The sequence below is a fragment of the Catharus ustulatus genome, chromosome Z (genome assembly GCF_009819885.2).
Source record: "Catharus ustulatus isolate bCatUst1 chromosome Z, bCatUst1.pri.v2, whole genome shotgun sequence".
Classification (NCBI taxonomy): Eukaryota; Metazoa; Chordata; class Aves; order Passeriformes; family Turdidae; genus Catharus; species Catharus ustulatus.
Genome location: NC_046262.2, coordinates 24,881,218 through 24,901,021, shown reverse-complemented (window position 1 = coordinate 24,901,021; position 19,804 = coordinate 24,881,218). Strand labels below are relative to the sequence as shown.

Sequence of the window (19,804 nt, the reverse complement as noted above, 5' to 3'; positions counted from 1 at the left end):
TGGGCGGCTGACGCGCGCCGGCGGGGCGTGCCGCGCGCTCGCCATTGGCCGCTCGATCGGGCGATGGCGGCGCCGGCGTGTCCTTGCGCGGCGGGGCGGGGCGGGGCGGGGCGCGGCGCGGGGCGGGGCGGGGCGGGGCGGGGCGAGGCCGGCGGGACGGAGAGGGGCTGCCGGTGCGGTCCGCGGCGCGGCGGGACGGAGCGGGGAGTGCGGCTGGAGCGCGACGGTGAGCGGGGACCTGCGGGGCTGCGGGCGGCGGGACGTACGGCTGGCAGCGCGCGTCCGCCGTGCCCGGCGGGCGGGCTCCGGCGGCGGGCCCCGAGTGCCTGTTCGGAAAGGCGGCGTCGCTATCGCCGCGCGTAGGGAGTGGCGGCCTCCCCGGTTCGGGGGATCCCGTGGGGCTGTGCCATTACCTTGGCGAGGCTGCGGGGCTGAACTCCCTCGCCGCGGTTCCCGCAGTTCGCAGCACTGGGCCTGCGAGGGGCTGAGAGAGGGCCTCCCCCTCTGTGGGGAAATGCCACCCTGGCGCTGTGTGAGGGTCTCTGTGCTCTCGGGTGCCTTCCAGGTCAGCTCTGCACTGGGGTTCGCTCGGCTGTTATCGCCGCTTGATTCCCGTAGGTATTGCTGAGTCAGGTGGCAGGAGATGGGCAATTAGTGCTGATCTAATAGATAGTGTTGCAAAGGACTGAGGTTAGTGGGAACTGTGTAACAAACCTTAAGAATTTAAGAGGCGAGTCGTACTGTTACGTGGGTGGTAATTGCTCTAAGCGATTACGTACAACCGGTCTAGTTTGCTTTTTACGCTCTGGTTCATATTTGAGGGGGTCACATCTGGGATTTGTTCGTATTTTGTGTTCCGTTTTGCTTCCCAAAATGGATTGCTTTATTTTCTAATCTCGTCGATTAGAAAATTTTGGTTGAAAACAAAGGCAAGCAAGATTTATAAAGCATCTGTTTAGAACCACCATTTTGAAACTCTCAGAATTACATGAATGTTAAATTTTGGCTTTATGTTTAATGTTATGTCTTGCATTAGCTACATGTAGTATGAGCTACAAGTCAGCGTGTGTATATAAATATTTTAAACAGAAATATCAGCTGATGTTATGCACTGAAATTTTTTTACAGCACTCTAATGCAGAATCAGTGTGTGAAATCATCAATATTTTCTAGAATAATCAGCTTTGTAGCAAAAAACATCCTGTGCTTTGGGCAGTTAAGTAAACACAAAAGCTTTAAAGAATCCTTTGAAGTTAGGACTTGGTATCATTCAGTTAAGCCCAAGATGTGTGATGAGGCATGCTGTATTTCAGGATAGCAGCGGTTAATAATACAAGTAAGAGCCTAGGGATCATTATTTTAATCAAGGAATGAATGCGTTTTCCCCCCAATTGATTACATGAAGCCATTTTACTTTCACCATTTTTGCTTAGAAATGGGAAAAAACAATTTATCAACAAGAGATTTTGAAATCTTTCTTGCCCTCCTAATTGTTTTTTTGATTGTCAAATAGTTATTCAACTTGCTGAAGCAGTTGTATTAGCAGTATTACTAGGTTCAGGACTGGTAAAACTCTATAAAGTCATGTAGTAACTGCTAGTTATTATTTTCCTGAAATAGAGTGGTATTCAGAATTATTTGTATTTTCAGAGGATGTTGCAATAACTTTTCTATTTTTTGCATTGTTTCAAAATCTCCAGTACAGGTATTCTTCTGTCTGGGTTTTATTTTAGTTTTCCTAATTAAAAGATACCTTCCATTGTGCTGAGGACAAGTGATAATACCACTGTGGAACAGCTTTGCAAGAACAAAAATTTACAGAACAGAATGATGATTATATGTCAGAGGGGAAAAGAAGGGATAATATCAGCTTTAAAAGGAGGGCGTTTGTTTTTAATTTTATTTTTAAAAAACATTCAGTCAGAAAATGAAATAATTTGTTCACAAGGAAGGCAATCTTCTCAATTATTTTCCCAGTTTGACTCCATGAACCACAAATACCCTGCTACGCCTTCACTGTGGAAGGATAAAGAAAAATAAATAATCGCTGTTGGTGCTAATGTGATTCAGATTAGTATTGGTAGGAAACCAAGATAATTCTGGTATCTTCAGGAACACTTAGGCAAACAAATTTCCCTGTCTCTTATTTTCTCCATTGATTGTCAGCTTCGGTTTTGATGTCCAAGCAGAAGAAGTAATACCAGAAGCCCTCTGGATGGATTGATGCGTTTAGGACAGTACAAAGGGATTTTTTAAATCCACTTTGAAATGGTGGTATGTAGAGCCCTTAGGCCTTCCATGGAAATCTTGCAGTGCTAGGTTGGTGCATGTAAATTACAGATTGTCCCTGTTAGCCAGGCTATTAAGTGTTTTTTTAACTTCGCAGTACAATTTTGTAAGCTCTTGTTTTTATGTAGTGAGGAAAGTCCAGTTACTAACGTACATGAGAGAATGTTGTGGCATTTTGTTTCCATGCCATAAAACACAAGTATAGATCTTTGATAAACTTGCATGAACATACAACAAAGAGCAGATAGACCAGGATGTGGTCTGAAGGATATGTTGAACATTAACGTTGTTAGTTACATGAAAGACAGCTGTGAAAATTTCTGGTAAATGTTTGTTACCTGTTGGAAGCAAAGGGATGATGAAATGCACCAGTAACCAGGGAATAGTAAAGGGTAGAAAAGAGCTGCCACAATATTGTTATGTGAGGACTTGCATGCTTTAGATGAAGAAGGAATAATTTTGAATGTAACTAATTTGAATCACAGAATATTATTGAACAGAAAGTAGAGAAGACACAGTCAGAAATATAACATTACAATTCCTGCTGTTGAGCATTACCAATAATGGTTAATTGATAATTTTTATAGTTCATCAGTATTTTTGGCAGGAAGAATGAGTACAGAGACATAACAGAATTTGGTTAGTGCTTACATAGATGGTAAAAACAGGAATTTTGAGTCAAAGCAGTATCAAAATTGTATGATAGGAGGGTATTGAAACATCTTGTGAGAGTGTGGATGTAACCTTACAGATGGAAACACAGAATCTTCTGGTTTGAAGGGACCCACAAAAGTACATAATTGAGTTGAGCTGTTGAGTCAATGGCATGTGTTGGGGTTGAGCCCTTATCCTTGGGTCATTATCTGTGCCATACTCTAACGGATTACCTAATCCCAGTGGCAAAGACTGTGAAGAAACCAGGATGATGTGTATTACAAAAAAAAATAAAAAGGTTGAGAAGACAGGAGCAGGTCATATAATATTTTAGAATACTAGAAATTGATGTATTTTGCGTGGAAGATTGAAGGAAAGGTAAAGGTAAGTTTCCTTGCTCATCTTTGACTTAAGTGGTTTTGCTTTTATTTCTTGAAGGATGTCTTCATCCTCCAGGGAAGTGTAAAACTCTGTCTTTTTTCAGGGAATTTTGTACTTAAAGAAAATATTCCTTTGTTGCAGGTTTGCTAAGTATAGAAAAACAACCTTGAAAATGCTGTCCAGACTGTTCCGAATGCATGGCCTTTTTGTAGCCTCTCATCCATGGGAAGTCATTGTGGGAACAGTGACTCTCACTATCTGCATGATGTCTATGAAGATGTTCACTGGGAATGATAAGATCTGTGGCTGGAATTATGAGTGCCCCAAACTTGAAGAAGTAAGGATTTATATTAATTTTATAGTACTTGGTGTTAATCAGTAGATACAGGATTCTCTATAGTATGTGATCAATCTGTGATGTATTTATTAGGAGTGAAGTAGCCATGCAGAAGCTTCTTCATGGCCTTCTTTTCTCATTTTGGATATTAAAACTGTATGTAAACAGTGGTGCACTAATGACCAAGCATTTTAGTATTTTAGTTTTTAAGGCAAGACTAGGAGTGATATTTATTATATTCTGGAACTTCACTTTTAATGCAGCCTCGCAGTGGATTTTTTTAGTACTGAAAATTAACGAGTTCTTCCTCAGTGTAAAAGCTAACTAAATTGTTTTGTATTTCATACAGGACGTTCTGAGCAGTGACATCATCATCCTGACAATCACACGCTGCATAGCAATTCTTTATATATATTTCCAGTTTCAGAACCTAAGGCAGCTTGGATCAAAATACATTTTAGGTATTGTATCTGATTTTTGTATTTGATGTATGTGTTTTAATTGTTGGGGTGGGTGGTTTACCTAAATTGGTAACAAATACTGACCTTTTAGTCTTTGTTCACAACAGCATTATTTTAATTATTTTCTAGATAGCAGAAAAAAAATTTAGCATGTATCAAAGTGCCTTTTTACTTAGTGAAAGGCTGTGTAGGATTATACAAACACTGAAAATGTCATTCTTGAAATAACTGTTTATTGTGTGAAATATTTAAAATTATAGAGCTGTTTAAGCCAGTTTTAATTTTCCTTAAAATAAATTGAATTTTATGGGTTTCCTTTTTGAATCTTACTTTACATTACAAATTTCAGATTTTAGTATCTACAAAAATAACATCTACTTCAGTTCATATCTCAACTGCTGTTAATACACCAAGAGAAATTCTCATCTGTTTGTCATGATTGTTCTAAAAATGGGACCATTTTGGGTTTTTTTTCTTTTTCTTTTCCTCTTCCAGTATATATAAACAAAAAATATCCTCCTCTTTTTTTATTTTTAAGGTATTGCTGGCCTCTTCACAATCTTCTCAAGTTTTGTTTTTAGTACAGTAGTAATTCACTTCTTGGATAAAGAACTTACAGGCTTGAAGTAAGTAATTAATTGTTATTCTGAATTTCACGCTTACATTTTTTTTCCTGTACCGTAAGCCTTGAATTTTAACATATGCCTTTTTTTTTTTTTTTTTTTTTTCAGTGAAGCTTTACCGTTCTTCCTGCTTCTGATTGATTTGTCAAGAGCAAGTGCATTAGCTAAATTTGCGCTCAGTTCCAACTCACAGGTCAGGGGACTTATTTTTGAGGATTTTTTGTTGGTTGGTGTTTTACTTTGGGATTTTGTCTTGCAATGCAGATTTTTAATTTCGTGTTCAGAATTGGACGTACGGCAGGGGATTAGAGCCTAGGTGAGCTTTAAGGCCACTTTCAAGACAAGCATTTTATAATTGAATAAGTAATCAAAGTGAAGACACATACAGGCAAATACTGTCTTGGGGATACACAAATAACAAAAGAATTAGATTCTATACAGGTTCTGTTCTCTTGTCTTCAAGCCAGATCAGTGTTCAAGTGAAGAGTAATATGATTAAACTAGTGTGCACAGCCATGTGCACTGTTAATTGTATGTATGAGATTACTTCATTAAATTGGAACTTTAAACCAGGAATGCTTATGGCTCTTCCAAGGAGGCTAGAGCTCCTAGACAAAATCTTCCTTAAAATAGCTATTCACAGAAAAAAGTTAATTCCTAGGACTCGGGCACAGTATATACATATCAAATGTTAGTGTTACTGCTGAAAAAAGCATATTTCTAGGCCAAATGTTAGCAGAATGAATGTAGCGTGTATGCAGACAGGAACATCCATGCTCTAATATATTTAACAGAACACAATTGGAGAGTTTGACAGGACATCTTGCTTGTTGTGCCTGGTAATATTTGTTTCCTAGTAGTCTAAATTCTGAAATAAAAGTATATTAAGCGGGATTAATTTGTACTTACGAAACACTTCACATGGCATTTGTGCATACTAATTGGGACAAAATATTACCTATTATATTTTAATTTGGTGTATATTACACTGTACAGTTTCAATATATGCAATATAATGTGTTCTATATTATTTTATGATAACTGCAAGTAGAATTTTTTACTAATTTTCAAGGAAATACTTTATAAATAAGTTTCCTCTATTTTTTTTTTTCCCTATGCTGCCCTAAAAATACCATCATCCGGAAAACAGTAGCAAACTCTGGGGTTTATCGTGCTGCTCTCTGGAGGAAATCCATTTTTCTCCAGCAGAAATTTTAGTGCCTTTTGTGACCTCTTTTCTGTCAGCTGAGTCTACAGACTTACATATAAAACATTAAAGTAAAAGATAACTATATGTGATTGTAAGAAATTTTGAAATGCCGTGCTACAAGTGCCTTCTATTTCATGTCTTCAAATTTAGAAGTGTTGTTCTTTTGAATTTACTGTATTTAGTGTCTCTGCCCGTCAGTGTTGTTGAAGCTTAGAATACTGATGAGGCAAAGGTAGGAAAATTAATCGAAATGAAATGATTCTGTGTCAATAGACTGTGAAAGAATAATAACTTAGAGGAAATTGGATACATTCTCTGTATACTTTCTTATAATAGTTAATTTTCAATAAATATTTTATAAGGCTTTACCACCATAATACTACTCAGTTTACTAGTCATGTTACCTCTAACTTAAATTGATTTTTGTCTTTGTGGTAATGGACAGAAGTTTTTCTTTTTAGGATGAAGTGAGAGAAAATATTTCACGTGGGATGGCAATATTAGGCCCGACGTTTACCCTGGATGCACTTGTGGAATGTCTTGTAATTGGTGTTGGTACCATGTCAGGTGAGCCATACAGTCGAAGGGTGTAAATATTTCCAGTTAAAAAAGGCTTTTTGAGAGACATTAGGATCTCAAAAGAGAAAGAGTTTCAAATAATACCTGTTACCCATGAGAGTGGAGTGACTTAATCTATTTATTAAGCTGTCTCTGATTAGCTTTTTTTACTGGTTTCTTGCAAGTATGAATAATACATGTTGAACCAAAATTTGAAATGCAAATAATGGCTTTCCTTGAGCACTGTGTAGTAGGAATGAACTTCTGTGCAGCTTTCATAATGTTTGGTTTGCTTTTTTTTTCCAACTATATTGTGTACCTTAATATCACCTTCCAGAACACTTGCTCTTCAAATAATTTTGGTTCTTTCAGAGTATTGTGTCTTAATAAGCTGTTTTCATCTTTATATCTTGGGGACAAAAGCTCATTTTTGTGTTGCATGTAGGTTTTTTTAAAAACAATTTATACTGTATAGAGCTTTCATCCTTACTAAGGCAGTTGTGTAATGCATGTGCAGAATGGCTAAGATGGCTTTTTCTGGATACTTGTGAAGGAGTAGGTGGGATGTATACTGTTAGTTCTTCCCTGAATATCCCATCTTTGAAAAGTGAGTTCAGTGCATAATGTTGGCTAATTTTTTTCCCCTCAAATAAATAAGGAGTTTCAAGCTTTCATTGTGAAGTTTTAAGATCTTGGTGAACTTTGTTTATATTCGCTTAGAATTGCACCTCAGAATACTTTTCTGTCAATACATAAAAGTGTACTGTGCTTAGAATAACACAGTGCACAATGAGTAGGGTTTAAGATGCTTGTTTTTAATTAACCTCAATAGTTCCTTCTGTAATGTGTAATGTCAGTTTAATGATTTCTTTCTTAGTTCTGCAGTACTTCTTCAACCATAGCTAATTGCATATTCAAATGTAAAAACTGTTTTTTTATTTAGGTGTGCGACAGCTTGAAATTATGTGCTGCTTTGGTTGTATGTCTGTTCTTGCCAACTACTTTGTCTTCATGACCTTCTTTCCAGCTTGTGTGTCCTTGGTATTAGAGGTAAGACCAACTTCAAGCCAACCTTAAGTTTCATATTCAGCCCTATCCTTCTGTAGGCTATACTTTTTATCATGGAATTACATGCCAACTCATTCATTTTCCTTTCAAAGTAAACTAGTGACAATAACTTGTAAATATCACTGGAAATGAGTCACACTCAGTAGTAGTTCTGATCTAAGAGTAAACAGATGATACTGTAACTTACTGACTGTTCAGGGTTTTTCACAATTGAGAATCTAACTATAGACTCTTGGTAATTTCTCAGTGATTAAATGAAAACTCTATGTGGGATCTTATTTGTAGGTTCTTCTAATAGATACTATATATAGGTACTATATATGACCCATTTTTAAGTTTTGTTCTTTTTTTTGCAGCTTTCAAGAGAGAGTCGTGAAGGGCGCCCTATATGGCAGCTTAGTCATTTTGCTCGTGTTCTGGAAGAAGAAGAGAATAAACCAAATCCTGTAACACAGAGGGTCAAAATGATTATGGTTCGTGGCTCTTTTTTACCTGTGGTTATGCAATCAGTGAGGTGTCCTGGTGCAAAAGTCAGGCATTTGCTTCCTATAGACTTGTATTCTGCAGCCCGTTAGTTGGACTTAACGGTGGTAGATTTTAACTTCCCCTCTATCTACACCTGTTGTTTACTGCCTATGCCATTTCTGTGTCAAGCACTCAGGGCTCTTTCATGTGTACTAATCCCCTCCCTCCTACCCCTGCAGTACCCTCAGCTTCCTTTGCTTATTTCTTGATCGAAACTAAAAATGTGGGTGGGACACATCCAAAGCTACTTACTATACAACAGTGTCGCAGGAGCAAAAAAGGGGATAAATTAGAGATGTGGAAAATCAGTTTTTAGACTTTAGAAGCATGGGGAAAAAACAGCAAAAAACCCCAAACAAAAAAGGATAATACTTACTCTTAGTAGGTTAGATACCAAGTTACATTTAAAACATTAATACTTGTTTTGTCTTTTTGATACAGTCACTGGGTTTGGTCCTTGTTCACGCCCACAGTCGTTGGATAGCAGAACCAGCTGCTCAAAACAGTACTGTTGAAAATTCGGTGGGATTGGATGAGAATGCACCAAAGAGAATTGAACCTAATGTTTCACTGTGGCAGTTCTACCTTTCTCGGTGGGTGACTTCACAGAAGTGTGATCCTGCTGTATTTCTACTGCTGCCAAGCTAGAAACTTCTTGTCCTAGATCACTGTACTTGTAGACTTGTAGGTCTGACCACTGCAGGACTTCCTGGAAGCAGAGGTGGCATTTCAGAAGAAATGTCAGTATTACCCCATTTGTCCAAGCACTTGAAGTAGTCAAGAACATGACCAAGAGCTGCCTGTCCTGTATACATCAAAACATTGTCTTCTCCCACTAGCATCTTTTACACCATACTGGGAACATAATTTTAAGACTGTACTAGAGTAATTACTTACAGAGAGGTTCTGACCGTTCACACCGTGGTGCAAAACCCGTTTTCTGCTATGGCTTTTCCTTCAGATCAATTCAAGATAGTGTTACTTGTCTTTTCGTGATATTTTTGAGAAGTCCGAACTTACTGGATTAGGCAGGGGGTTTTGTCCCTTCTTAGTAGTTCATCTTGCGTCATAGTAGTCGTAGTCAGTAGAGGATGATAAATGAGACTTTCTGTCTTGTCATTGGGGGACAGGTGTCAAATCAATTTGATGTATCTATCAGTGAATATTTTATAGTAATTTTTCCTACTGGTGCTGGTTTTTAGCCAGATTTAGGTAACTCTTTAATGACATCTGAAGATTTTTGTGTTAATAATGTGAGGAATATTTCCACCCTAGCCTAGCATACTAGCATGTCCTGGTACAAAATACCTTTTCACTGTAATTTCTGTAATGATAAGTGATGAAGGAATTATTACCCTTTCTGAAGCAAAAAATGTCAGAATGCTACTCTAAGCAATGAATTATATATATTGTATATTTACTTTTTGATCTTTTTTAGAATGGCCAGTATGGATATTGAGCAAGTAATTACGCTTGGATTAGCCCTTCTCCTTGCTGTCAAATATATTTTCTTTGAGCAAGCAGAGACCGAATCTACCCTCTCACTGAAGAATCCTATAACATCTCCTGTGATGGTACAGAAAAAGGTCCCTGAAAATTGTTGCAGGAAGCAGACTGGACTTCTGAAAAACAATCAGAAATCTAACACAGCAGAAGAAGCTTTAATTCCCAAAGACGAAAGTGGTAGGTCATCTTTATAGTTCTTTAGTCTGATTCCATTAATGAGTGTTTGGAACAAATTGAGCAGTCTTTGGTAACATTATATTTGGTATCAGAACTTCAGAACTTAAACTAGAGTTAATTTTTATTATCTTTGTGCAGCTGAAGTCATAAAACCTGTATTAGCAGAGTTGTCAAACAAGGCTACATTTGTGGTTGGCAATTCCAGCCCTGTGGAAACTTCAAATCTCAGTGGAAAGGAGGAAGAGACTGAGTTACCTAAAGAACCACGTTCCATTGAGGAATGTGTTCGTATACTTGGAAATGCACAGGTATGGAAAAACAATTTTTTAATTTAACCTCTACTGCAATATCTGATTCAAGAATTTTAAGAGTTCTTTTCCCAGCTTTTGGATAATTCCATTGAAACTACATGGCTTTAATAACATGGGGGAGTGTGGGGGTCACGACTAAAGCAAACCCTTTAATGAGTTACTTCTAAAGTCAGTCAAGAAGAATGTGAGGAGGGATCAGCTTCATCATTCATAGCATACCAAATCTTTGAAGTTTCCTCATGTATGTGTACAAGTGGGTGTCTGATCATGAAACTTTTTGATCATATGTTGGCCTGCTGTAAAACCTGATGTTGGAGTTGACTCCTTTAGCAAAGTATAGTTGTTACTTTTTTCTTTTTTCTTTTTTCTTTTTTTTTTTTTTTTTTTTTTTTTTTACATCTAAAAGGATTTTCACCAGGAGAGTCTGTATTTTCTCTCTCCACCCTTTATGTTTCCAGGAAGGAGCAAAATTTCTTACTGATGCTGAGGTTATCAGTTTAGTTAATGCTAAGCATATTCCTGCATACAAACTGGAAACCCTGATGGAAACCCAGGAGCGAGGTGTATCCATCCGCAGACAGATGTTATCTAAGAAACTTCCTGAACCTTCATCTTTGCAGTATCTTCCTTACAGGAATTACAATTATTCTTTGGTAAGTACGAAACAGACAAGCAGAACTCACTGTTTTCCAGACACATGAAGAAGGAAAATATGGACTTGTTGGAATGAGTCCAAAGGAGGCACTGAGTTGATCAGGGGCTTGGAATACCTTACCTGTGAGGACAGGCTAATAGATTTGGGGTTTTTCATCCTGAAAGAGGAAGCTTTGAGAAGACCTTACAGCACTTTCCAGTACCTAAATGGGGCTTACAAGAGAACAGGGGAGGGACTTTGCACAAGGACATGTGGGGAACATTTGGGAAACATCTTTTGAAAGGTCAAGAGCTTAAGCTGAGGAAGGGCAGATTTAGATGTTAGCAAGGAATTCTTCACTGTGAGTCTTGTGAGACACTGGAACAGATTGCCCAGAGAAGCTGTGGATGCCCCATCCCTGAAAATGTTCAAGGCCAGGCTAATTTGGGCTCTGAGTAACCTGGTCTAGTGAAAGGTGTCCCTGTTTCTGTCAGGGGCATTGGAACCAGATGGTCTTTATGGTCCCTTCCAACCCAAAAAAGTCTGTGGTCTTGTGAAATAAATCCATAGTCATGTGTGCGAGTTAACAATGAGCTTGGTCAAAACTGATGTAGAAGGAAAAAAATAAAAGGCAAACATAAAGCACCACCTTTAATTGCTCTTGATGTTTTTAAACTTAGGGTGGTGCGTGAGTTTTTTAAACTATCAAAAAAATACTTCCTATCAAAGCATGCAGCTGACTTATCTAAGAAATACAGAGCTCTACTAATACTGAGCCACAGTTCAACTGAATGATAATAATATCTTGAGCTCAAGTTAAAATTGAAAATTATTTTAAATTAATTTTAAAATTTTAGGGTTATTTAAGTAACATTTAGTTACTGTACAGGATTCAATGTATCTGCCTAGTGTTGAATAGTGTTAGCTGGTGATAACTGTAGTTGTTAACTTTTTGAGGTGGAAGTGAGTTGCTTTATGGGTAGGTTTGTGGGTGTTTTACTAAGATGCCTAGGTGTAGTATGTAGCATGCTGTACTATACCACTGGGGAATAACCTTAATGATTGTTTTTTATTATTTCTGTAAGGTGATGGGAGCTTGCTGTGAAAATGTCATTGGATATATGCCTATTCCTGTAGGCGTAGCAGGACCACTGTTTCTGGATAACAAAGAGTTTCAGGTGCCAATGGCAACAACAGAAGGATGTCTTGTAGCCAGCACAAACAGAGGATGTAGAGCAATATGTGTAAGTATTGTGTGACTTGAAAAGCTTAAAAAACTTCCTGTTTTATAAACATATAAATATAATGCATAAAAATAAGCATTATATAAACCTACACGTATTCAGTTTTATATAATACTTATTTTTGACTTCTTGAAAACTAAAATGTCAGTATTCTTACATTGTCCCCCATCTGCTTTGATTTTTAGCTTGGTGGAGGAGCAAGTAGCCGCATTCTGGCAGATGGGATGACTCGAGGACCTGTTGTAAGGTTGCCCACTGCTTGCCAGGCTGCAGAGGTGAAAGTCTGGCTTGAAAGCCCTGAAGGTTTTAAAATAATGAAGGAAGCTTTTGACAGCACAAGTAGGTTAGTACAATGGTTGTTCCAGCTTCATTTCCAGATATAAAACTTCTGTGCACGGTAGAAAGATCTCAGTTGTATTTCGGAGTACTGCAATAGAAGAAATTACATCTTTGTTTTGACTGTCCTATATTTTGAGTATCTAAGAGGACAGAAGTCACTCTGGCTGAGTACCAAGGCCAGCAATAAACTTTTTTCACTGATAATGGTAAAGTAGTGTGCATTGCTAACAAATAGATATATCTTGTATAATAATTAATGGAATATTGATTTGTCTAAGCATTTTTTTAAAATCTTACAAGCTTATTTTGATTTTTACTAGGCAAAGTAACTGTAACTATAGTTACGATGCAGAAAAAATCCTCAAGGTTTGGTCGTTAGCCTTTGAGATGATATTATTAATATTGATAATTAGTCTATGAGGTCTCCGAATACAAGATAAACTAATGCTAGAACTGAAATTTTTAAAAAATGTAAAACCTGCAGAATAAGTCTATTGCAATCTCTAGAGTTTTCTCTAGTGCTTATGATTACCTTCTAGCTTTAGGAAGATTGAGAGATAGACTTCCTTACTTGTTGTGTTTAACTAGTGTCAGCCTGAAGTACATCGGTATTTTGGCCAGAATCAGCTCATCCTGCTCTTTAAAAGGCAGTTTGTTCTGCGTTTTGAGTGACTCGTGCAGATTGCACTGTTGAAGATAGCATGCTTTTTGCCTTGCTGTAAAACTTACATCAGAATTTCCAAAGGCCTCGTTATTACTTTGTATCTGGTAGTGAGATGTTTTAAGGAATACAAATGAATAAAATTTATGTCTGCAGTTCAGGATATTTTATTTCTTGAAGTTCAGAGATAGAAAACGTAAAAAGGCAGTGAACACTTCTACAGTGAATATTTTTAAAGTACTTACTCAAGAAAACACCATTCCTGGAAATGACTGGACGTAGCACTTGGTGCTGTGGTCCTGTTGAAAAGATGATTGTCTGTTAAAGACTGGACTCATTAATTTTACAGGTCTTTTCCAAAGGATTCACAAAGGAATCTGTGATTCTGTGTTTAGCAGCATAATTTGCAAAGATTTACTGTCATTTTCCCACTTGAAGCTAATTTTCCCGTAAGGATTGTATGTCATAGTTACATTTTCTTGCAGGTTTGCCCGCCTACAAAAACTTCTCATCAGTTTGGCTGGTCGTAACCTTTATATCCGTTTTCAGTCTGGAACAGGGGATGCAATGGGAATGAATATGATTTCAAAAGTAAGGACCAGATCCCTTAAGTATTTTTTAAAAATGGATATTGCTTTTTAAATATAAAGATGGCCTAATAACCTGTGACTACCTGGCATTTGAATGACAGAAAGATAAGACACAGTGCTCCTTGCACAAAATAATAAAAATGTTTGATTTTGTAAAGTGTAGATAATAATAGAAGTAGAAAGATGAAAGAAAAAGGTATTTATTTATTTATTTTATTTATTTTATATTTTTAATAATTATTTAAAGCAAGTATTTTTGATAATAGGAGAAGCTAAACTGATGGCACTGTTGCTTTGAGCCAAAGATTTTATTCAGCAATAATTACTGTATTTATCATTTTCTAGTAAATAAAAGAAGAAGTAGTAGCAGCAGAGAGACGTTCTCTAGTTTTGTTTGTTTGTTATTATGCAAACATGTGGAAGAACTTGAGATGTGATTGTTAGATTGCTGGGAATGCCTTATGCTGTAGGAAATGAATAGTCTCAGACTTAAACTTCATGTAGAATAAGCAGTCAGAACCATTATAAAAGTGGATCTGATCACAGACAAGTCCAAATATAGATTTTCTAGTGTGATTTCCTGGTGAAGAGAAGCTCTTTCCACTACATCCAAAATTAATTTATTTCATGCTTGTAATGTTTCACTCAGTTCCTGTTGTATCTTCAGTATGCTAACCATATGTCCATGCACCTAGAATGGATCCAGGGAGTCTCTGTGTACTAGGAAGAATCGCTTATTCCCAGTATAATTCCCAAAGTGGTCAGAAAAAACATAGTCATGATTGCTTGGGGTTTTCCCTCCTGATTCTTGTTTCTTCATGATGTTGTGTTGTTTTCTTCCACTGTAACTGATTAACTGATTAGAATACAGTTCCACTGTCCTTGAATAGCTTGTTTTACACCCATAATGATAAATCTGCTTCTCTCTCACAGGGTACTGAAAAAGCACTGGTGAGACTGAATGAAGAGTTTCCTGATCTTCAAGTTATAGCTATCAGTGGTAATTACTGTACAGACAAAAAGCCTGCTGCTATAAACTGGATAGAAGGAAGAGGAAAGTCTGTTGTTTGTGAAGCAGTCATTCCAGCTAAGGTTGTTAGAGAAGTAAGTGTCTGCTCTCTTGTTCATGAAAATACATACATTTTGTAAAATGGATGCTTACTTTACATTGCAAGTATGAACTGAAAGTTGTTTTCCAGGTAAGGATAGTACTTCTGTAGGATAAGCCATTTCTCTGAGTCAGTAGATGCTTTGTTTTACATTGTGTCTAGTGTGAAACAATGTGTATGTGTTTAATGATGCATATCTAGTTAAAGGCATTAGGATTTTCATGGTTAACCTTTGAAAAATTATGCGACATTTTGACAGACATACATGTGGTGTTTTGTCTGTCATTAAACCCAGTCCTTTAACCCTTTAACTAATTTTTTCACTTACATCCACCTGGCTTCCTCTTCTGTGTTTATATGCTTCTTACTACAATGGAAACAGACAATCAGGTGGTTTACTTACTGCAAAGCTATCTCAGCATCTTGCAGTAACCTTTGTAAGCAATTCCAGTTGTATTCTCTGGCCAGCTTGTTCTCCGTTATAACAGTATTGTAGATTCTCTCCCACCTGCATTTAGAAGATGGCTTCTGTGTGTCAGGTAAAATCCGTTGCCTGTTACCTGGTTTTCAGCACTGCCCATGGGAGATAATATCCAGGGAAGAATTCACTATTTTGTAACTCTTGTTTAAGATCAAGTAAGTGGGTGTTTGCATATTGTTAGAGGATTTTTTTTGTTTGTTTATTTTCCCTAGGGATTTGTCCAGTCCCTTCAGGGAAACTAAGTAAACTTCTGAAACTAGTATTCTTGGGCAGTATTCCACAGTCCAGCTTCACCTTTGTGTGAACTACCTTCTTGATTCCATTTGATGATGCCCCAGATTTTTAGTGGGGTAGATCCTTAAGACTTCTATATTTGCTCTACTGCTCAAGTTTTTACCACTGACACAGTCCTTCCATGCTCCCAGCTAGTCTCATTTTCAGACTGAAAAATACTATTTTTTCTATCAACAGTGAGTAAACAGACTTCTAGTATGTCTTTGAGCATTATTATCTCTGCATCTTTTACAGTTCTAACGTTTCTAAAATTCTGGGTACAGAGTTTCACACAGGATTCTTAACAGTGTGTGCAGAATGGATTTGTACATTGACATGGTTCATGTCTTCTGGGGTAGTTTACTGTTTTTCATATCGTTGGTATTTGGTTGCTGAGTTACTGGCAATATCTATTGTAACCTCAGGATTTCATTCCAGGGTAGTAGTGTGGAGGTAGTCCTTTCATAATGGGCACTGATAATTTTTAGGTAAATTTGGGAAAGTTTTCCTCAAACCCCAGACCTGTGTGTCACTACATTTTCTTATATTGAACTGTTAATACATAACTGTTACATTTTTTGTCAGTGTGGCAGACTTGGTGCAGATGTCTATAAACACCCACTATTCCTGCTGTGCCATAATATCTTAAATTTTGCTCAACAACATCTCTTTTTACCATCTTTGATTGTTTTTATATTATATTTAGTATAAATCTCTTACTTGAAAGTTTCAAAATACAGTCAATGTAGTATAAATGTACCACTTAATTTTATATTACTGTGCATAGTGTTTGCCTATGTAGCATAGTAGGTTTGTGTTGGAACTCTTCAGTTTGGCTCCATATTCATATGCAAAACTAATTTGGGAAGAGTTTAGTGTCTGGAACAGCTTGACAGGAATGTTACAATCATGTCAAGGTAAATTTACTGGGATATTTCTGCCGAGATGTTCCATTCTGAATACAAGGGAGACTTTGAAATGGAGTACCCAGCTGTGAGCTTTCCTCAAAGACCTGTGCAAGTCCAAACACTTTGTACTGACTTCCATTATTCTTGGACATCCCATATTTGAAAGTTTCCTTTGAAACAAAAATAAAAGGTATCTAGGACAATGATGGAGTCAAATTGCATATATAAGCAAACAAGAGGGCTATGAATAACCACAAATAGAGTATTCCTACTCCTGCCTGACAAAAGGAGTAGTAAAAGTGTATCTATCACCATGTCCAGGTATTGAAAACAACTACGGAAGATCTAGTTGAAGTCAATATAAACAAAAATTTGGTGGGTTCTGCCATGGCTGGTAGCATCGGTGGCTACAATGCACATGCAGCAAACATTGTGACAGCGATCTACATTGCCTGTGGTCAGGTAGGTTTGTTTTTCACCAGTTCACATTTTCTTCAGTAATTCTTAATCAAACACTGATTTAAGCGTCTGGATTGTTGTTTCTCCTCCTCAATCTGAAGGATGCTGCGCAGAATGTGGGCAGCTCCAACTGCATCACTTTGATGGAGAGAACTGGTTCCACCAACGAAGACCTGTACATCAGCTGCACGATGCCTTCTATAGAAATAGGGACTGTTGGCGGAGGCACCAACTTACTCCCACAGCAGGCCTGTTTGCAGGTATAGTGCTGAAAGCAACTTCTCCTTTTAAATCAAATGTTGCTTTCATGTTGTGTACGAGCAATATTGTGGGAACGACTCAGCTTGAAATGTAGTGTATTTTACATGAAAAAGTTCAAAATGTCTAATGAATTGCTTTTGTATGTCCAGTTTCTAAAGCCTAAGACATTTACAATATTAGAGACTGATTGATTTGATATAATTTGGAAATACTTACGTTAATTCTAAATATATAATAAATTGACTTAGATTTTATGGCATAATACTACCTTGTATTTTTCTCCAGATGTTAGGGGTTCAAGGTGCAAGCCAAGATAACCCTGGTGAAAATGCCCGTCAGCTTGCTAAAATAGTTTGTGCTACGGTGATGGCAGGGGAATTATCACTAATGGCTGCTCTTGCAGCAGGACACCTAGTCAAAAGCCACATGATCCACAACAGGTAAAAAATGGAAGACTTTGTATATTTCTCTGCTGTTTTGATCCTCTTACAAGTACAGGAGAGTCAATAATGATTATGTGACTAATTGCAACACGTAAGAGCAGTGTAACATTTTAAGTAATGTACTTATCTTGCTGTTTTATTAGGTCAAAGATAAATCTACAGGATCTTCAAGGAACCTGCACTAAAAAGGCAGCTTGAATACTAAAATGGCTTTGAAATGAAGAATTGTTCTAGTAACTGACCAGGTGCACAAGAAAAAAAACAAACCAAAATCTATGAAGTTTAAAATAAAGATCGCCTTCAACTCAATAATGTCTGTGTAAGAGAAACTAAGATCAAGACTTGAGACTAGTTAGGCTTGACCATCTTCAGTGGCTAGAGACTGTGAAAGAAGTCCTGTCAGATGTCTTGAACATGGCTTTCAAGTTCTTACTCTTACACATAATTTTCTAAAGAGTCAGTCTTACATTTTTACAGGTTGAGGTTATTTCACCTAACAAGGTCCTGGTAACTACTAAACTGAAAAGTAATATAATGGACTTTGTACGTTTAAAGTAACAAAACAAAAAAGTTGGTGTAGACATGGATTGAATGCACTGGTCCTTGCCATATTTATTTTCTGGTTAGACAAGGATGTTTTTTAAAGTGATTGCAAGCCTAATCACTTTCTATGAACTCCCAGTTTTAATTTGTTCACATGTGAAACAGGTCTTGGGCTATCAGACAGTTTAATTGAAGGAAATTAGTTTAATAGAAGTCTGTCTATATATAGTACTTAATTTGCTGCTGCTTCAGCTAAGCAGTGTTCAGTGTTTAACTCCATAATTTAGGTTATTCCTTTATGTAAAACTTGTGATCTGTAAAGTTCTGCAATGTTAAATATAACCTGTACTGAAGTAGGGAAGAAAGTATTTTCAACTATTTTGTTACTTTGTAGAAAAAATGAAGTGGTAACTTCAAAAGTTTTGTGTCAGACATTTATTTAAGTACATGTAGTTTCTCAGACGTTATTTGATAAGAGTGCATTCAAACAAACAAGAGTCAAGAACAGATGTTTACACTTACCTAACAAGAAGTCTCTTTAGGAATATACATACACATTGTGTACCTTACATTGGGGATTTTTTATAAGGTGTTTGACACTTACTCTCCAAGAATAGGTGTTTATTCACTCTTTAAGCTGAGATAAAGCAAAGCCAGAAAACCACACTGTTCTTAAAAAAGAAAGGAGGGGATTTTTTTCTTTTCATTTCCTTTTGAACTTTCTTTTTCAGTTGGGGCGTATTTATTTTAAGAAGAAATCTTACACTTTTTGTTAATGAAAAGTACTAATTAAGGGGATTCAATGAAATGACATGTTAATGTAAGAAGCAGTTTTTGTAATAAAATACTGTACTTGGACCAGTGAAGCAGTCTCAGGTGTTCTTACTGTAATAAAGAAAATCCAGGTTTATTCTGGTTTGATTCACCTTTGGGAATACTGCTAAATTCATAGCCCTGCCTAGTTAATTGCAGGAGGAAAATTATTAATATGCTTGATTTGTTTGGTTGGTGTGGGCTTTTCTTGCTTGACTTTTTGTGGGGGGATTGGGCTGGGTTTCCTGCAGCATCATTCCTAAAGGGGTGACTAGTAGAGGTGCTCTTCTAATGTGCAGACTTGATATACATCATGGTGGGTGCTTTGTGGTACATTTACACATTAATATCCATTGTAATGAGCTCATAAATGTAATGTGCAAGCATGAAGACATACTACGTGCTAGACATGTTATGATGGCATGTAAATAGCAAATACCATGAATGTTTATCTTCCTGCAGTATTGTTGCTAATTGCTACTATTTTTATTTAAGGAAACTTGGAATTACTTTGTTTCTATGTTCATTCAATGATTTTATTTAACACTGGTCTGGCAATAAATGGTGGTTCAGTGTTCATTTTGGTGGATTTAACTGACATTCTGTCTGGCAGAATTAACTTTTTGTATTATTACTGAACTGTGTACATTTTGGTACAGAACTACTTTTTCAGTTTCAGTAAAACCATGGAAAACACATTGGCTTAATTGTGGTATTTCAAGCATACTTTATGACTTAGTGACTTATATTTGCACACAGTCTAAATTAAGAAAGTTAATGAAGAGACACTTGCAAGCAGTGCTAAACACAGCCAGGGCTGTGACACCAGAACTTTACTTTTTACTTGCAGAAGCCTGTTGCCACTCATTTATTCTCAAAGCTTAATTAGGCAGTTTGCCCAAGGGGGTGAACTCACTGCAGTGTTAGAGATGCCTTCTGCTGCGGT

At 37.1% G+C, this 19,804-nt stretch overlaps 1 protein-coding gene across 1 annotated transcript; it reads left to right on the top strand.

Moving 5' to 3' along the window:
* The first annotated feature begins 148 nt into the window (after positions 1 to 148).
* Positions 149 to 19,554, top strand: HMGCR (3-hydroxy-3-methylglutaryl-CoA reductase). Its single transcript, XM_033085797.1, has 20 exons — positions 149 to 226; positions 3,466 to 3,661; positions 4,011 to 4,122; positions 4,661 to 4,748; positions 4,854 to 4,938; positions 6,417 to 6,522; positions 7,457 to 7,563; positions 7,938 to 8,054; positions 8,548 to 8,699; positions 9,545 to 9,789; positions 9,928 to 10,097; positions 10,559 to 10,753; positions 11,820 to 11,978; positions 12,164 to 12,321; positions 13,464 to 13,569; positions 14,502 to 14,672; positions 16,661 to 16,801; positions 16,900 to 17,058; positions 17,345 to 17,499; positions 17,646 to 19,554. Exons 2-20 carry the CDS (start codon positions 3,497 to 3,499, stop codon positions 17,698 to 17,700), a joined length of 2,646 nt encoding a protein of 881 aa, XP_032941688.1. The 5' UTR covers positions 149 to 226; positions 3,466 to 3,496; the 3' UTR covers positions 17,701 to 19,554.
* The last annotated feature ends 250 nt before the right edge of the window (positions 19,555 to 19,804 follow it).